General features: G+C 43.2%; 2 protein-coding genes across 2 annotated transcripts; both read right to left on the minus strand.

Moving 5' to 3' along the window:
* Positions 1-742: 742 nt before the first annotated feature.
* On the minus strand, positions 743-9499 carry pptc7a (protein phosphatase targeting COQ7 a). The gene is made up of 6 exons (XM_037099486.1): positions 8881-9499; positions 6119-6298; positions 3906-4104; positions 1913-2036; positions 1626-1755; positions 743-1510 (listed from the first exon to the last, which is right to left on the minus strand). The coding sequence occupies exons 1-6, from the start codon at positions 9080-9082 to the stop codon at positions 1452-1454; spliced, it is 894 nt and encodes a 297-aa protein (XP_036955381.1). The 5' UTR covers positions 9083-9499; the 3' UTR covers positions 743-1451.
* Positions 9500-10603: 1104 nt separating this feature from the next.
* ppp1cc (protein phosphatase 1, catalytic subunit, gamma isozyme) lies at positions 10604-15422 on the minus strand. Its single transcript, XM_037099485.1, has 7 exons — positions 15015-15422; positions 14446-14577; positions 12929-13159; positions 12725-12829; positions 12226-12449; positions 11576-11710; positions 10604-11278 (listed from the first exon to the last, which is right to left on the minus strand). The coding sequence occupies exons 1-7, from the start codon at positions 15067-15069 to the stop codon at positions 11189-11191; spliced, it is 972 nt and encodes a 323-aa protein (XP_036955380.1). The 5' UTR covers positions 15070-15422; the 3' UTR covers positions 10604-11188.
* Between the last annotated feature and the right edge of the window lie 383 nt (positions 15423-15805).

Genomic DNA, 15805 nt, shown 5'->3' on the forward strand with positions numbered 1-15805 from the left:
ACGGTCAGGGGTGTTACGGAATTATGGACGTCTGCCAGTATCAACAACACCTGATACAAGGCACATCATCTGAACAGAACATCTTTTACAAAGAATATTTTTTAGCTGTGGGTGAAACTTGCAGAGTGCAAATCTGTAGTGATGTAATGGAAATATAATGACCATTTTTCACATGAAACCTGCAGTGACCTGACTTATGAATATGCCACTGGAGCTCTACAGCAGGAGGGAGAGAGAAGAAGAAGAAGAAAAGCTGATTGAGAACAACCGTTTCTAAAGCTGCTCTGACGATCAGTCCAAAAGAGTTCAACAATCCCACCGAACAAAGGAGTTACAAAAATACATTTGGTCACCTGACGAACTTTCACCGTGTTGAGCTTTTTCAGATATCCTTCTTAAGCTTTGTGCGTTTTATGGCTGCCAGAACAGTTCAGCCCACTGGACACGGAGTCTGTAGCCTTCTCATCCATATCGCAGACACAAATTTACACGCAACAAGGTGCATTCATCACGCATACACATCACATGTGATCACGATCGAGACCTCAGCAGCAGCTGTGAGATTAAAGGGAGGGCATCAGTGTGACACAATATGTATCTGGAGAGGCTTCTGAGCAAGAGACCTGTTGTAACAAACACGTGTGCGACACTTGAATTGCACTGTTGTGGAAAAGGCAGCTGCCGCTTTTCTTAATCCAATCTGCCAACAAACTAACCACAGCTGAAGAAATGTCACACGCGCTCATTTTTTGCAAACATTTAACAGAACATCCCAGAACAGCACACAGTTTGCATCCTGCTATTGAACGTATGCTCCCTGCAGCCACATACCAGGTTTGAGGACCTTCATGGTTAGACCTTTTCTAACCACCGCTGTATCATTAGGAACATGTGTTTGCACAAGGCAGCCCATTTATTAAGCCCTAAATGCCGCCATTTCCTGTGCAGTTCCCTACTTTACACTACTGATGGACTGCGTCTTTCCCTTCCAGCGTCCCAGCGTGGGGCTAACACCTACCGTCTGGCTACAACGGCCTCCGTCTCTGAATCTCAACTTCCTCCCCGCCCAAACCAGCCGTCAGTGAAAGACGACTTATCCCTGTCAAACAGGATCCTCATCTCCAACGACTGCACCAACTGACTGCTGCTTATCCCGGCCAATGGGATTATCCAGTGGGCGAAGATGCCAACAGGATGTTTCAGGCCTTTTTGTCCTCTTTATTCAGCCCCACTCTGATGCACACGATCAGAGAGATGTGAGCATGTAGGAGTTTTTCAGGTGGCAGAAGGGGGTTGATGGTCAGCTGGGGGGTGGGATGAGCTGAGGCAGAGTAGAGTCGGCGCATGCGGGGGAATCATCTGACATTAGTCCTTCATCCTGGCCAGCAGGAATCAAAGCAGTCCATCACCTGCAGAGGCAGATGCCCCCATGTCACAGCTCCACACAGATTCTAGTCGGTGTATTCTGCCACTATGGACAGCAGCACTGTGATGTCATCTGGCTTTCCTCCTGGACAGAAAACAAGAGTGTCCTGTTAGGATGGTGCCGAGTAAAAATGTTTTTTTTTTTTTTAAAATGCGGAGTCGTGTGCCATGAAGAGTTACAGATCACCTGAGACACTTACCTCTTACATTCAGTCCGTTGTCGCAGGCGAACTGTGCAAAAGGCGACATGTAGTTGGGGTCATACGCCAGCACGTGGGCCTGCTCTGCGATGCTCCGGGCCGTCTGCTGGATGCTCTCATAGTTGGAGTTCTTGAGAGCAAAAATAAAGAAGACGTGAGGTTTGTGTCCCAGGTGTTGGGCCATGGTTACCCCCTTTAGAAACCGAGATGGTTCAGGTGCTGGTCATTTTATTTCTGAACAAGCACTTGGGTGGCTTCGGTTCAGAACAGGGGTTTGTGCCACTCACCTTGAGCTTCTTCAGCTCCTGCAGGATCATGTAGTCAGGCATGTTGTCGAACAGCCCGTCAGTGGCGGTCAGGATGATGTCACCCAGCTGGACGTCGAAGGAAGAGCTGTCTGCCGCATCAGGGCTGCGGGGATAGAAATAGCAAAAGTCAGGCAGAGAACAACAAAGACCAGCATCAGAAAGGTTGTGACCGCATGAATTCATCCTGGTTAAGCTTTTTCTCTCTCCCTTTTACACCCACGTACAGGAAATCTGTCCTGTCTGAGCCGATAGATTATTCTGAACCTCTAACCCGGCTTCTGCTCCACTCGAGGAATATTCACTGATCACAACGCATTACTCCAACAGGTTGAAAACTGTCCTCGCAAAGCTTTGAATTGATGCTAATATTTTAACTTGGCCAGAGGAACCTGATCACATGCGCAGGATGAGGCTAATTTCACAGAATAGTCACATGAGGGGCTTTTGGGAAAGGACACTTACGCCCAATAAAACGATGCTACCATTATTATGATAATGGGCGCTGCAAATACATGTAGACAGGAACCGAGTTAGTGTGCCAGTGTCGAATTCACTTCTTGGAAGATGCCCTTAGCCTGCTGCACGCCCTCCAGCCAGTCACGAATGTTATCCGTTACAAACCGTCTGGACTGCATTATGACACTGAGCCAGAGCTCCCAGGAACAGCCTGTCCTCTCCTGAGATTTTAATGTGGCTGAAATATCAGTCCACATGCTGCGTTTCCCACCAGCCAGGTAGAGCCAGGAAAAAAGGACGCTATTGTACATTTAGATATGGAATTATGTGAAACTTCTCCTGTGTGTGAACTGAGTGAGCAGCTGTGAATGCAATCAGCTGGCTGCCGGTGTTTGGATTAATCATCCATTGTTTAACACGTCTGTGAGTCAAAGCCACTTCTCTGATGCCACCGAGGACAAACACTTTAAATAATTATACGGTGTCGGCTCTGAAACATCTTATCTTCTATTCTAAATATGAAGCCAATCGTCGGGCAAAATTATATGGGCTTTCCTTCATTTTTGATCAGCCAGCAAAATGACACTGAATCTCTATGTAAGCCAACGTTGTTTTCAAACATATATTCATCTCTGGGTATTTTTATTTCCGCATCAACCAGCTCTAAATCCCTTTTCTAGTTTTGCAGAGTAAGGAATGTTGTTCATGCACTTCAGTTTTGACCCTTGCACTCCTTTTTTTTCTATTGGTAGCTGTGTAAGTGATCCAGGATTGGAAGCTTAATCTGCCGCTGCACTCACAGTAAATCCTTCAAGTAAATGACTGCATGCACAAATGCACAAATTAAAAACAAAGTGTCATTTCGAGCGCCACATTAAATCCACGGCCACTGAAAGTGATGACGGGGCGTTTCAGACTGAATTAAGGCCATTTGGAAATTAAAAGAAATAAAACAGTCTGTATCACTGGTGACCTGCTGTTCAAGTTCATCCATGGTTCATCTTCACTTTGCTATTAAGAGGCTCAAAATAATCTGCCTGGTTGAAGACTTGACGAGTGAAAAGGTGGCACAGCATGCTGGTGCACGATTGGCCGTGGACGGTTTGCCCATCAGCCCACACAGACTTTGACCCGGGTAAGAGGGAAAGCTTGGCAAACACCCAACGGCTGCCCTGCACTCAACTGACGTCTACTGTGCTGCTGCTTGGCACACTGCAGTAACGAGACACAGCAGCACGTGGCTGCGGACACGCTGTTACACTGCAGCTCCACACGGTACAGACACTACATTCACAAGACACGGCTGCGTGTGAGGGACACGGACAAGACAAAATGTTCTGCAGTGCAGTCTGTTAAAGCCTTTGTTGTGTTTGCATGTGATCTGTGTTATCAGTTCTGGTGTACAGAACACACGCATGATTCTCTTTATCAACGGCACCATTAACTGCTCGGCACACACGTCCCTATTGTGCTAACCAGCTCACATGTATGTGGGGGCAGCAGGTGGGCGTCTCACCTGTCACTTAGGACGGCCCCCTCGGCGCCTGGGGGAGCGATGGACAGCTGGAAGGGCGTGTTGAAGTAGTGCTGCTGCTCGTCTGAGCGGTGGACCACCTCCCCTCCCCGCACCACGAGGAAGCCCGAGTCTCCCAGGTTGGCCGTGTGCAGCTGGTGACTCTGCCGGTCCAGAACCACAATGCAAGCCGTGCTGCTACCTGCGGATGTACACACACACGCATTTGTTCTCTCAATTCAAATGCAAATTTTTGATTTGAAAGATCCTCAAAATACAATGCAAATGTGCTCTGTGTCAGTTCGATTCCACAGAACATTCATGACAAAAGTGGGACACATAAATTCTCAGTCGCAAGCGAGGACGAACAGATCTAATCAGAAACTTGATGTGAAAACATTTCTGTTGACTTCTTGTAGGAAAAGCACAGGTGTAACAAACAACATTAGCAATGGCTTCACTCCATCCAAGTGTCCTGATAAGCCAGCAGTTCAACATGAACAATACCAGGAGCCTGAAGCTAAATGGAATCCAGCCATCGTTAATTGAATCATTTACATGAGTTTTTCCTACTGAGACATGCCAAAATATCTTCTATAACAGAGGATCTGTAGGGCAAAAACATAATTTTCTTCAAAATGCGAAGACGCTGCAAACACGCTGCAAACAGTCTTATCCTGCAGACTTACTGCCGTTACACAGCGACGGAAACAAACAAACTACTTTTATGAAGTACGTGTTGGTATTCAATCAGCATCGCGGTTTGAAGGATTTTTGGAGTTCCTTCATGAGGGAGTTGGTGAGGAGGAAACACGAGCTGGTGGAGCAGGCGGTCAGCGTGCAGCCACACCCTGCTGGTGATTCATCCGGCACGCCAAAATATGCTTTACTCTCTGGGATCAACCTTGAGAAACCCCTCACGCACTGTGACTCACTCCTTTTCTTCTCTGTTTTCTCTTCAGCAGTACAATTACACACACTGCCAGCCTGAAGAACATTCCCTCTGCTGTAGAGGAACGGCACAATACAGTGTTGTTTCCCCCGCTGCACATGTGATAAAGGGGTGGAAAAGTACTGACACTAGCAGCGACAGATCTGTTCCTAAAACAGTTGATGTTACATGTTTGTGCAAGCTTTTGTTGTCAGGGAAGCGGTGTGAGGGAGGAAAGGGACCATGGAAGTGAACTGCATGGGGCAGGTCGGGACTTGGGACATTCCCAGGACTCCTTAATGGGATCTGGCTGTTCTCTGACTCATGATGCAAATATCTCCATCCCGCTACCACTAAACTACAGACAGACACAAACAAGCTAGTTCTAAATACGCAGATCCAAACTACATGGAAAAGGGCAAACACAGCATGCTGCTCTAGGCTGAACTATACGGTTCTGCAGAGCGGATGGAATGGATCTTAATTTACTTAGTGAGCCTTTAAACGAGATAGAGACACTGATTAGGAAAAAAACGGGAGTACCGGAGTCTGCAGCCCTGGGATAACCCGTTTAATACAAATGGTTCGGAAAAGAAGAAGACCTCAGCAGCTTGTACTCAGTGAACTAGACAGAGTAAGACGGGATCGATACAGAGCAGCAGCAGCAGCAGCATCTATCCAGACTTCACTGCACCTGCAGACATGTTTGCGGGAAGTGCGCTAGACTTGAGGGCTTTCAAACTCACATTTCATCCAGTCCACAAGGGCCCTGAAGCAAACCTTCTGCAGACTTACCCACAATTCATTGCAATACGAACATAACATTGATAAACTTATGAATGTGTAAAACATGACTTGACATGATGACAGTGAACACATCACGGTATGTAATACTGAAGCCGTGAGGGCTCAGCCCACAAGTCCAGAAGGTGGACATTTGGATCCAGCTTGTACTAAGGTACCACAAATCCTGACCGTCCTGTTCTAGTGCAACTGAGCGTTACTTTCTCTACAGACACTGACGCACTGTCACAATGTCCGCATCAGCGGACTGATGGACTCAGGCAAGATCCCTGTCACTCTGCCAGGTCAGAGCTTTCCTACCGTCTAATCTTCCAGTGCACGATGGCTCTGGGTGAGACCAGAGACACTTTTCAGGCCCTTGCAGCCTCTCGCATTTCCCAGGTGATGTCAACTGAAGTCTGGGAGGTTTCAGGATTTAAGGACACAGGGGTCACACTAGGATTTTGGTCTGAGAACCTGTGTTTGCTGCAGCTGTACTCACCCAGTAGTGGCACTTTGTTCTGCAGCAGCTCGTAGTAGCTGGTCGTGAGGACTCCCACGGGGTTGCTGGGGACGAAGCGGCCTTCCTTCACCAGCCTCTCACACGTCTTCATCAGGGTACCTGAAAACTGCGATGGGTCCACTCCATAGTCCCTCCAGCCACCTACTCCGTCTGCTACACCTATACAAACACACAAGTATTCATTTAACAATTTGTATGAACAGCTGTGCATAATGACACCTTTAAAATCCTACAAGGAACTTATTTTTCAGCCCAGTGGGTCGAGTGAAATCAAGCTCAGAAAAACAATAATCATTCTGGACATTCTCAGACTTGTCCCACATGTGAGGATCTTGCATAAAACAAGAACAACACCATGCAGCTGCACAATAAAGCAAGACAATGGCCACTTTCACCAAGATGCAGAAAAGGACATCCAGTACAGAAAGAAAAGACAGTGTTCAAGAAATCAAAGAAATGCCACAGAATGCGTAACAGAGCCTCCGTCTGTGCCATCGTCATCTTTGATCCGTCACTGTTTCAGTTATTCCTGATAAAGTTTGTTATCCACAGTTCTTTGGTGCATTTTAAGCCCACTGATAAAATATTTTGGCTCTCAAATTTAAAAAACACAAAATGTGTGATTTCACAAATGCATAAACATTCTACCCATTACAGGCCTTCATTAATCTTTCTATAAAAACATGTGGTTGCTTTGCGTGTTAATAAAAGTCTTTGTTCCCACAGGAGCATCTGCACAGCTCCAAGGTTCTCCTAGAAAGGAAACTTTGGTCCCGTTACTCCGAGGACTGACCATACATGGATGTCCCTCTGCGTCTGCTCAGCCTCTCCCAGAGCAGAGAAACAGGCCTGCACGAAGCTGACACACAACTTTGCAACTAATCAAACCTTCCAAAAATAACCCGACATGGTTAAGGGGTGTCTTGATTTCTGTGTTTACTTGTTGTGTCTTGATTAACTCAGTGTGGTCCAGCAGAGGCATTGAATGCCACACTGTTTATACAGGATTCAGTGCCTCTTTGCTGAAGAGTCACTTCAATCAACCCTGGACACAGCAGATTTCACAGCCTGCATTGTTTTTGTTTGCTCTGGACACCGACAGCACCTGGAATCAAGTCTCCACAATACACAAAACCTGAGGGAAGTTCAGGTTGAAGCCTAGTTAGTGTAAAGAAGAGGATGTTGCACCCCGTGTGAAAGCACTTTGTCTTATTACTTAATGTGCACATGAACTGTATAATTTGTGACGAATGTGGGGGTTAGGGGTAATTGGGAAAATGTGACAGACGAACAGTGGGAAGGGGAACCAGTCTGGGTCAACTCTACATCTTCATGTCCTCAATATTACAACACAACCCTGTGCATTGAAACACAATCTGTGGGTTAAATACCAGCCAGTCTCAATAAGAAAGACTCGGGTGTTGCTTTCGCCTCACTTATGACACGTAGAGGTCATTGTGGCACAGTGGAATGAATAACTAAATGACTTTATCTGTGATAAGAAAAGGTGAAATATTCATTGAGGGGTTCATTTGCCAATTTCTACAAAAGATGGCACTCGGGCACCTCGAGCATCCTTCTTGATGTACTTCCCTCTATATTTTATAAATTTACTTTGTTGTATGTGTGCATTCTCATCTCTATCCTTTTCGGAGAGATTGTGATGGGTTAAGGTTTAGATGAAGGTGTTTTTATTTCATCATTATTATAAAAGGTGCACTATGTTTCTAGATTCAGTGTTCTGGGGACCTTGTTGATGAAGGTTCGCTCAGGTCATGGTGACACCAAGTACTCTGAAACTTCACACATGACCTTAATTTAACTCTATAAGGACACTCCTAAACAAAGTTTACAGTCGCAGCTCCCCTCAAGTTACTTAGAAAGTAAAGAGGCCTCTTGGATAAGAGGTGAACGTCTCAGGGAAACTGAAACAAGTCCAGCTGCACATGATAAAGCTTTCTGTATTTCTGTTTTTGTATTAGTACTAGGATTGGACCGATTACCAGTGTCGGCATTTTAGGATTATTGTATTTGTGATTTTTCCCCATTAAACATCAAGCAACTTTAATGTTTTTTTTTAACTTTCATTTGTGCATAATTTCAGCTGTATTAATGCATATTGTATACATTCTGGCAAATGATAATCATGCATCCTGTGTTATCAGGCTTTTATTCTGTGGTCCTGGATGAGTTTTTTAAAACTAGTTTTCACTTGATAGAGCAATTTAACTGTAGTTACTGGCCAAATACATACTACTTCCGTTTGTATCCTATAGGGGGCTTTGCCTTATTATGAAACTTAACATTTATGCAACTGATAAAGACCACTTTTAGTCCAAAAACATGTTCCGTGTCATAAACTGCCATACAAATAATATATGGATGAAAATGTAACCCATTAAAAGTTTAAGATAATAATTTTTTTTTTTCTGTGGCAATTTTTGCTAATGGAACTTTCTTTTTAGTAATTAAAAAAAAAAAGTTTTTATATCTGACACAAAAACCCCCAAACAATTTCTGAACATTGAACAAGTTTACGACTGCTGTAGGCTGCTGCTGCTTTTCAAACAAAACAGAGGAAAATAAAAATATATATAATAATGTGAATTATGTATTTTCAGGCTTTCACGTAATCCGCGTGACCTTTGACCTCTCATCACGTCACACAGCCAACTGATGTCGCACGAGCCCCGGTTTAATGTCTCCAGAGCAAACAAAGCGGCAGACACACACACACTCACCTAACACATCCGCGGATCTGTGCCGGGCGATGAAGCACGCGTCGTCCCCATAGCACATCCCCTTCTTCAGGATGCCTTTGCGGAAATCCTTGCCGAAGCCGCAGCTCGCTGTCACCAGGCTGTAGTCGCGGCTGTCTGTCTGAGAAAGTCCGCCGATGACAGCTCTGGCAACCAGTCTACCGTACGAGAGCACGGACAACATCACCTACAACACCAGCTCCCCTCCACACGAACCGGCCAAGCTAGCAGCACCGCTAGCTTAGCGTCCAACGTCCGCGGCGACACAATGTTGACTTGCTAGCTTGTTGCTAACGAGCCCCGGAGATGTGTGTCTCTCTCGAGCCAGACAACAACAGCCGCCACGCACTCATACAAACACACACACACACGCACACACACACAATGCCCGCCGCTGGTGTGATATGTAACCGCCACGAATTCACAGAAAACAGCCGCCTCTGCCGCTCCAGAAGACCCGTAAGCGCTGGTTGTCCGCGGCCATGGTGCCAATTCAGCCTCCGCGACGCGACATAACAGAAGATGTGACCGCGCTGCCCTGTGGCCTCAAACCAACACGCGCACCGCTAGCAGGGTCTTGTGACTGCTCTGACGTCAGACACCATTACGCAATCCACGTTTCCTAATAAGGAAATATCACTTTCAGGCAGCCTTTATCTTATCTGAGTGACAGGAGCACACAGAGGTTGTACAAGCACATGTTTCTGTAGATTTGTGTTGTTACTATCACTTTTATCCTTAGGTTGTTTGGATTATATATAAATATAGTAAATAAATATATAAATATTTAGTTTTGCTTTTATTTTTAAGAACCACAAAAGGACATTCCCTGTTTTTTTTTACCATTTATTTTGTTAGTTTTATGCCATTTTATCTGTTTGCTTTATTTCTCTTTAAAAGGAGCACTGTGAAGTTTTGAAGAAGATATTTTAATCAGAGGAGGAAAATTTACTCATTTTCAAACTGTTTTACTTTGTTTTTTAGATTTGGCGGACCCTGACACCTTTCTAGAAATGAAATACCTTAAGTCATGTTTTTTTTTTATTGTTTTTTTTTTTTTTGTGGCTGAAATAAAAACACCATACTAACTGTTATTACAGTATACTCTCTTACTCACTTTTTAATCAGCTTTTACATGCAAAAATGAGATTTTATTGCTTGTTTTAATCTTTTATTCTTCATCTTTTACTACTTTAACTAGTCATTTTATTGGAGTTGGTGTGCATTAGTCTGTAATCAGATTTTTTCTTACATTTTTTTAAATCAACTGTAATGCATTTTGAATTGTATCTTTATTTGTTTGAAAGGTGATGTATGAATTTAAGTTTGACTGATATTTCTGTGGACACTTGTGTTATTTGAAGCATAAGAATAAATACAACCCAGGAGAATAAAGAGATATATTTAGTATACATTGGGAAAAATAATCAGAGGAGGCAGCTACTTCCTGAAAACTGTAAAAACAACCATATGTCATTTCCCCTGTAGCACTTTCTCTATACAATATGATGCATCTCTTTCAGTGACCTCCATTTTGCCCTATATTCTGTCTCCCCCTTGTGGGTGTTGACTGATGGGAGCCCCCTTTGTTCATGACGTATTATTGTGCAACACCAATCTTTGCAATTTACAGTTAAAAGTATTTCAGTTTTTAAAGTGTTATCATTTTTTATCGTTACGAATAAATGACATTCAGATACCAACATTTCCCCCTAAAATACACTCAAAGTTTATTAGAAAGATTTAGACATTACAAGAGTGCTTCTTTATTCATTTAATTTAGCACAAGACTTGTTTAAAAATGTGATGATGCAGTGTAAATCAATATCCTATGACACTGACAGTAAATAAACTGTAAATAATGTTTTACAGAAGTAAACAGGTGTTTGTGACTCCCCCCCTTCCCCCCGTTTGTTTTATAGCCATTAATACCCAATGCCAACAGTGAGAAAAAGATGACAAATCAATAAGACATCAAAAGAAACTGGAAAAATTGTGCACAGCTTCAAACAAGGCATTCCTGTGCATAAGTAGCCGTATTGTTACATTTTTCCTGATTGAACAGTCATATGTGGCAAAGACTAGCTGCAAAATGAGTGCAAAACACCTGAGGTTTTCATGGTGACATATCAATTTACCCCTGTGGACAAAACAATAAAATATTTTGCTTTCATCGTGTAGGAGTGAATATCTTTTCAGTATTGGCAGCACGAAGGATAACCTATCCTTCAAATGCAGAAGACGAAAGCAGAACAGAGGAGTGAGACTCCGGCTATTTGTGCCCCTCCACTCATTTCTTAGCTTGCTTGGTGACCATGTTACGAGGGGGGGTCACGGGACGGCTGCCGTTGGGCTTCTTCTTCTCAGCTGGTTTCAAAATCTATAAAAAGGAATATACAGAGTTGAGAATGTTGAGCGTGACTGCGTCAGATTACCGTTAAACACACCTAATGACGCAGTCGTTCTTTTGTTGGTGATCAAGTGTCGACCCCGGAAAAAAAATCAGATTCTCAGAGAAGATTTTGGATGTTTGTGACGGCTGCTTTTCATTATTTTTACAATCTAGATGACCTGAAATCAATAAAAAACTAATTAAGTCAAGAGAAGTTTCCAATTTCAATTAAGCCATGTTTTATGACAAATTCAAGTGCAACTTGTATCATCCTGTAACACTTACCTGGAAAGAGCACATGAGGGTCTCATCCACACTCATCATGGCACCAGCGTTGTCAAACTCCCCACAATAGTTCGGCGCTGAGAACAAAGTGACGAGCTGCCTCTTCGCAAAAAATTCATAGCCATCCTCAACAACCTGCGAGTGTGATAATGGTAGAAAAGACCAGATTACACATTTAAAAAACAAAAGAAGAAACTCCCTGACTGGATGTTGACTGCATCAACATGATAGCTCTGATAGCCTACAGCAGTGGATTTAAGAACCTGATGTGTCGGGACTCCTTCAGGGAGTCACAAGACAATGAACACAACTGAAAAGTAGAAAACAAATGATCATGTGCCTTTCTTTCAGACTTTCCTCCGGCTGCTATTTTTCTTGTGACTTACTGGATGATTTTTATCTCAATTCTTGTTTTACTGGTCAAAACTACTAGAATTTCAACATAGAAACAGTGCTCAGAAGCTACTGATGGACATTTCTTTATTTTTAAGGGTCAAAACCCAAAAAGGTGGGGAAACACTGTCCTGTGCATGCAGTGTGTACCAGTTCTCTGCACAGCGTGTGATGTCCTGCACTACTTGGATCGAGTGTGTCTGCAAACATAGAGCCACATCCCACAGTCACAACTCAAGAGGACAGAGGTCATTTACCTGATGAGCACGACAGATCAGATCCAGGTCATGCTTGTGCAGGAACTTGGCCACCACCTCTGAGCCAAAGGTGAATGATACGCCCCTGTCGTTCTCTCCCCAGCCCAGAACATCCTTGTCTGGATCAGACCAGAGCAGATCGCACAGCAGACCCTGGTCGGGCACATCAGTGGGGCGCATGATGCGTCTGATCTGCTCCATGGACTGAAGGTCAGGTGACAGTCCTGAGCAGAAGGGCAGTAAAAGTACAAATAAACACACTGACTTCACGGTCGATACCTATCACACATATATGAGGCCTACGGCAGCCGACAGACTGAAGAAACAACATTACTCAAGGACAAATGACAGTGGCTGACGTCAAAGATTAGACTACTTTGGACATTCTGGTTAAAACATTACAGCCAAACGTGACGAGTGGAATTAAGTAACACAAACCATCAATTTTCAGACATATGAATATGGTGGGTTTACTTTACATTAAAAAACAGAATCTTACCTCCGTGGCAGCAAAAGATCTTCTCATCAACAATGGCGGCAATAGGGAGGCAGTTAAAACAATCTGTGAAGGTCTTCCAGAGTTTGATGTTGTACCTTCTTTTACCTAAAAAATACAATTTAAATATACCAAGTCAGCATTATTTAATAGAAACAAGAATCATCATCCAGAGTGAGCTTGTACTGAAGAAGGCAGAATACTCACACTCATCATAGAAACCATATATTCTGTTGATTGAAGCACACTCATGGTTTCCCCTCAGCAGGAAGAAGTTCTCTGGATATTTGATTTTGTAGGCCAGCAGGAGGCAGATGGTTTCCAGAGACTGCTTCCCCCTGTCCACATAGTCACCCAGAAACAGGTAGTTGCTTTCTGGAGGGAAGCCCCCATACTCAAACAGCCTCAGCAGGTCGTAGTATTGCCCGTGGATGTCACCTGCAGGACGGAGGCAGATCACTGTAACTTCAGGACCGAACTAAATTAAAAAGGCAAATGTGTTTTAATTTGTCCTCGTCTCTGTGGTGACATTTTCCAGAACAGCATCCAAACATTTCCAGAACTGCTCCCACTGCACAAAGACAGTCATCAGGTTACCTTACAAGACAATAGAGGAGACCATCTTAAATAGGCTGGTAGACCCATGTGGACCAATCGGGTCACGTTACAGACATCCCTCAAAATACTAACACACACATGTGGACAGATAAAGTGAAGTTACTGAGTGAAAATGCTCCTGAATCAGACAATGGAACTATGTAGGCTGAATACATGGCACTGTGGGCCTGCAAAATAATCATTAAAGCATTAAAAATATACATATTTGTATCAATCAAAATATTTTCACAGTAAGATTAGAATAACTATATAAATACATTAATACAAAAGTCGGTTGGAGCTCAACATAAACAACAAAACAAATACAAATGCATTCAAAAATATTAGAGTATCACAGGGAAGTTTATTTTTTCCTCTTAATCTAATTAAAAAAAATAAAATATTTCCAACCTTTTTTTGTTTAAATTTGGATGATTACAGCTCAAATCAATTAGTTCAAAATATTAGAATATCACATAAAAGACCAATCAAAAAAAGGACTATTATGGAGAAATGTCAACCTTCCTAAAAGTATGTTCACTCACTCAGCACTTGGTCAGGGCTCTTTTTGCATGAATTACTGCATCAGTGCTGTGTGACATGGAGGCGATGAGCCTGTGGCACTGCTGAGTTTTTATGGAAGCCCAGGTTGCTTTGATAACATCCCTCAGCTCGTCTGTATTGTTGGATTTCTCATCTTATTCTTGATAATACGCCACAGATTCTCTACCGGGTTCAAGTCAGGTGAGTTGGCTGGCCAATCACGAACAGAGGGGTAAGTGCCAAATCCTGCTGGAAAAGTTAATCTGCATCTCCTGACTGTGTGGAGACGCTGATTTAGGACTAGCAACTGGTGTAATCAAGTATTGAGTGCATATATGAAAATAACTTTACGGAAGGGGGACGTTTATGTAATATAACTCCTTTTTTGGTTTGTATCATGTACAATTTAAATATTTTGCAATACTGGATTTTTGATTTTCATGCGCCGTAATCATCAAAATATTAAGAAAAACGTCACAGTTTCACATTTTTAATCACATTACCTCTTTCTTTTTTTTAATAGGTACATCTGAATAATCAATTTCTGATATATATACACATATGCATACAAACATCTCACTTACCACAAATCTTGAGGGGGGCCTCCAGCTCCAGCAGGATGGGTTGGCTGAGGAAGATCTCCCTGGACTTCAGGCACAATCCACGGATCTCATTCTCCTGCAGCTGCACATTCTTGCCAGGCTTTGCCCCCCTGACTGCAGCATGAGAGCACAAACAGCGTCAGCGACAACAATGGCTGAACGCTGTTCTCGCTACTGTTGGCTCGAGCACTATTTAACTATATGCTGTGTGTGTGTGAGAATGTGTGTGTGTGTGTGGTACCAATGGTGAACATGTACACGGCGCCGCAGTGTTACAGTGTGATGAATACAGTGTGTGTTGGACCCAGAAGCGGCTACATGCCATTTTGTGCCCTTCGGCTACATTTGCTGACATTATCAACCGAGAGGGAGAGATTAAAATAAACTTGACGACCATCAGTAAAGACATTAAAGCTAATAAAACACATTATTGGACGCGTTGTTGACAAACATACGGCACAGCTAGCCGCCTGCGTCCTGCTAGAATCGGTCATATTAACATTTAAGCTAATAAACGGTGTTTTATCCGGAATATTTTAACATTTGCTTACCTTCTAAAAGACGTTGGATGATACTGTCTATGTTGAGCTTGTCAACATCAGCCATTGCAGCGTTAAGGGGGGGTAAATAAAATCGATTCCGTCAAATCTTAGGTGGTGAAAGCTAGCCCGCTAGCTATCTTGGCATTAGCTACGTAAGCTAACGTTAGCTCGGTTGGTTTTTCCGGCTGAGGGGTAAAGATGTTGGTGCGATTCCGTGTTTTAGCTGCTCGATGACACTTTGGACAAACTAATAAGCTACGTACACACCGCACTTTTACAAAAAAAAAAAATCTACATCCGATGGTTTTTTTTTTTTTTTTTTTTTTTTTTGCTACGAAACAGGGATAACAAAAATAAACGTCAGCCGCACTAGCTGCTCGCTAGCGATGGAGTCCCGTCTGTTTTTCTCTGCCGCACCTTGTACAGCTGCTTCAAGGAGGCTGCTGCTGCTGCTGGCCGCGCCGCTGCTGCCCCCTGCTGGCCTGGATGGAGAACGACACCCTGTGGCGTTATAAAGGGTCATTCTACCTTTACAGAGGAAATACACCTGAATTACCTGATTACACCGTCTTGTTCATATCTTAATAATACAGCTATAGGGTTTTTGAACAATTACTAACTCTTTAACACAAACTCCAAATGGTATGGACGGTATGGTATAAGTAGAGAATGCATCATATTTAGATAGATAGATAAGTAGATAGATAGATAGATAGATAGATAGATAGATAGATAGATAGATAGATAGATAGATAGATAGATAGATAGATAGATAGATAGATAGATATGATACAATATGC

The sequence above is a fragment of the Acanthopagrus latus genome, chromosome 5 (genome assembly GCF_904848185.1).
Source record: "Acanthopagrus latus isolate v.2019 chromosome 5, fAcaLat1.1, whole genome shotgun sequence".
Classification (NCBI taxonomy): Eukaryota; Metazoa; Chordata; class Actinopteri; order Spariformes; family Sparidae; genus Acanthopagrus; species Acanthopagrus latus.

What these genes read in the sequence shown, in the direction of transcription:
- pptc7a (XM_037099486.1), bottom strand. Translation starts at nt 9,082, where the DNA reads ATGTTGTCCGTGCTCTCGTACGGTAGACTGGTTGCCAGAGCTGTCATC. An exon ending in CAGATCCGCGGATGTGTTAG is followed by an intron (nt 6,299 to 8,880) that starts GTGAGTGTGTGT and finishes GTGTTTGTATAG; the next exon opens with GTGTAGCAGACGGAGTAGGT. An exon ending in CAACGGACTGAATGTAAGAG is followed by an intron (nt 1,511 to 1,625) that starts GTAAGTGTCTCA and finishes TTTTCTGTCCAG; the next exon opens with GAGGAAAGCCAGATGACATC.
- ppp1cc (XM_037099485.1), bottom strand. Translation starts at nt 15,069, where the DNA reads ATGGCTGATGTTGACAAGCTCAACATAGACAGTATCATCCAACGTCTT. An exon ending in CATCCAACGTCTTTTAGAAG is followed by an intron (nt 14,578 to 15,014) that starts GTAAGCAAATGT and finishes CTCATGCTGCAG; the next exon opens with TCAGGGGGGCAAAGCCTGGC. An exon ending in GATCTTTTGCTGCCACGGAG is followed by an intron (nt 12,450 to 12,724) that starts GTAAGATTCTGT and finishes CCTTCTGCTCAG; the next exon opens with GACTGTCACCTGACCTTCAG.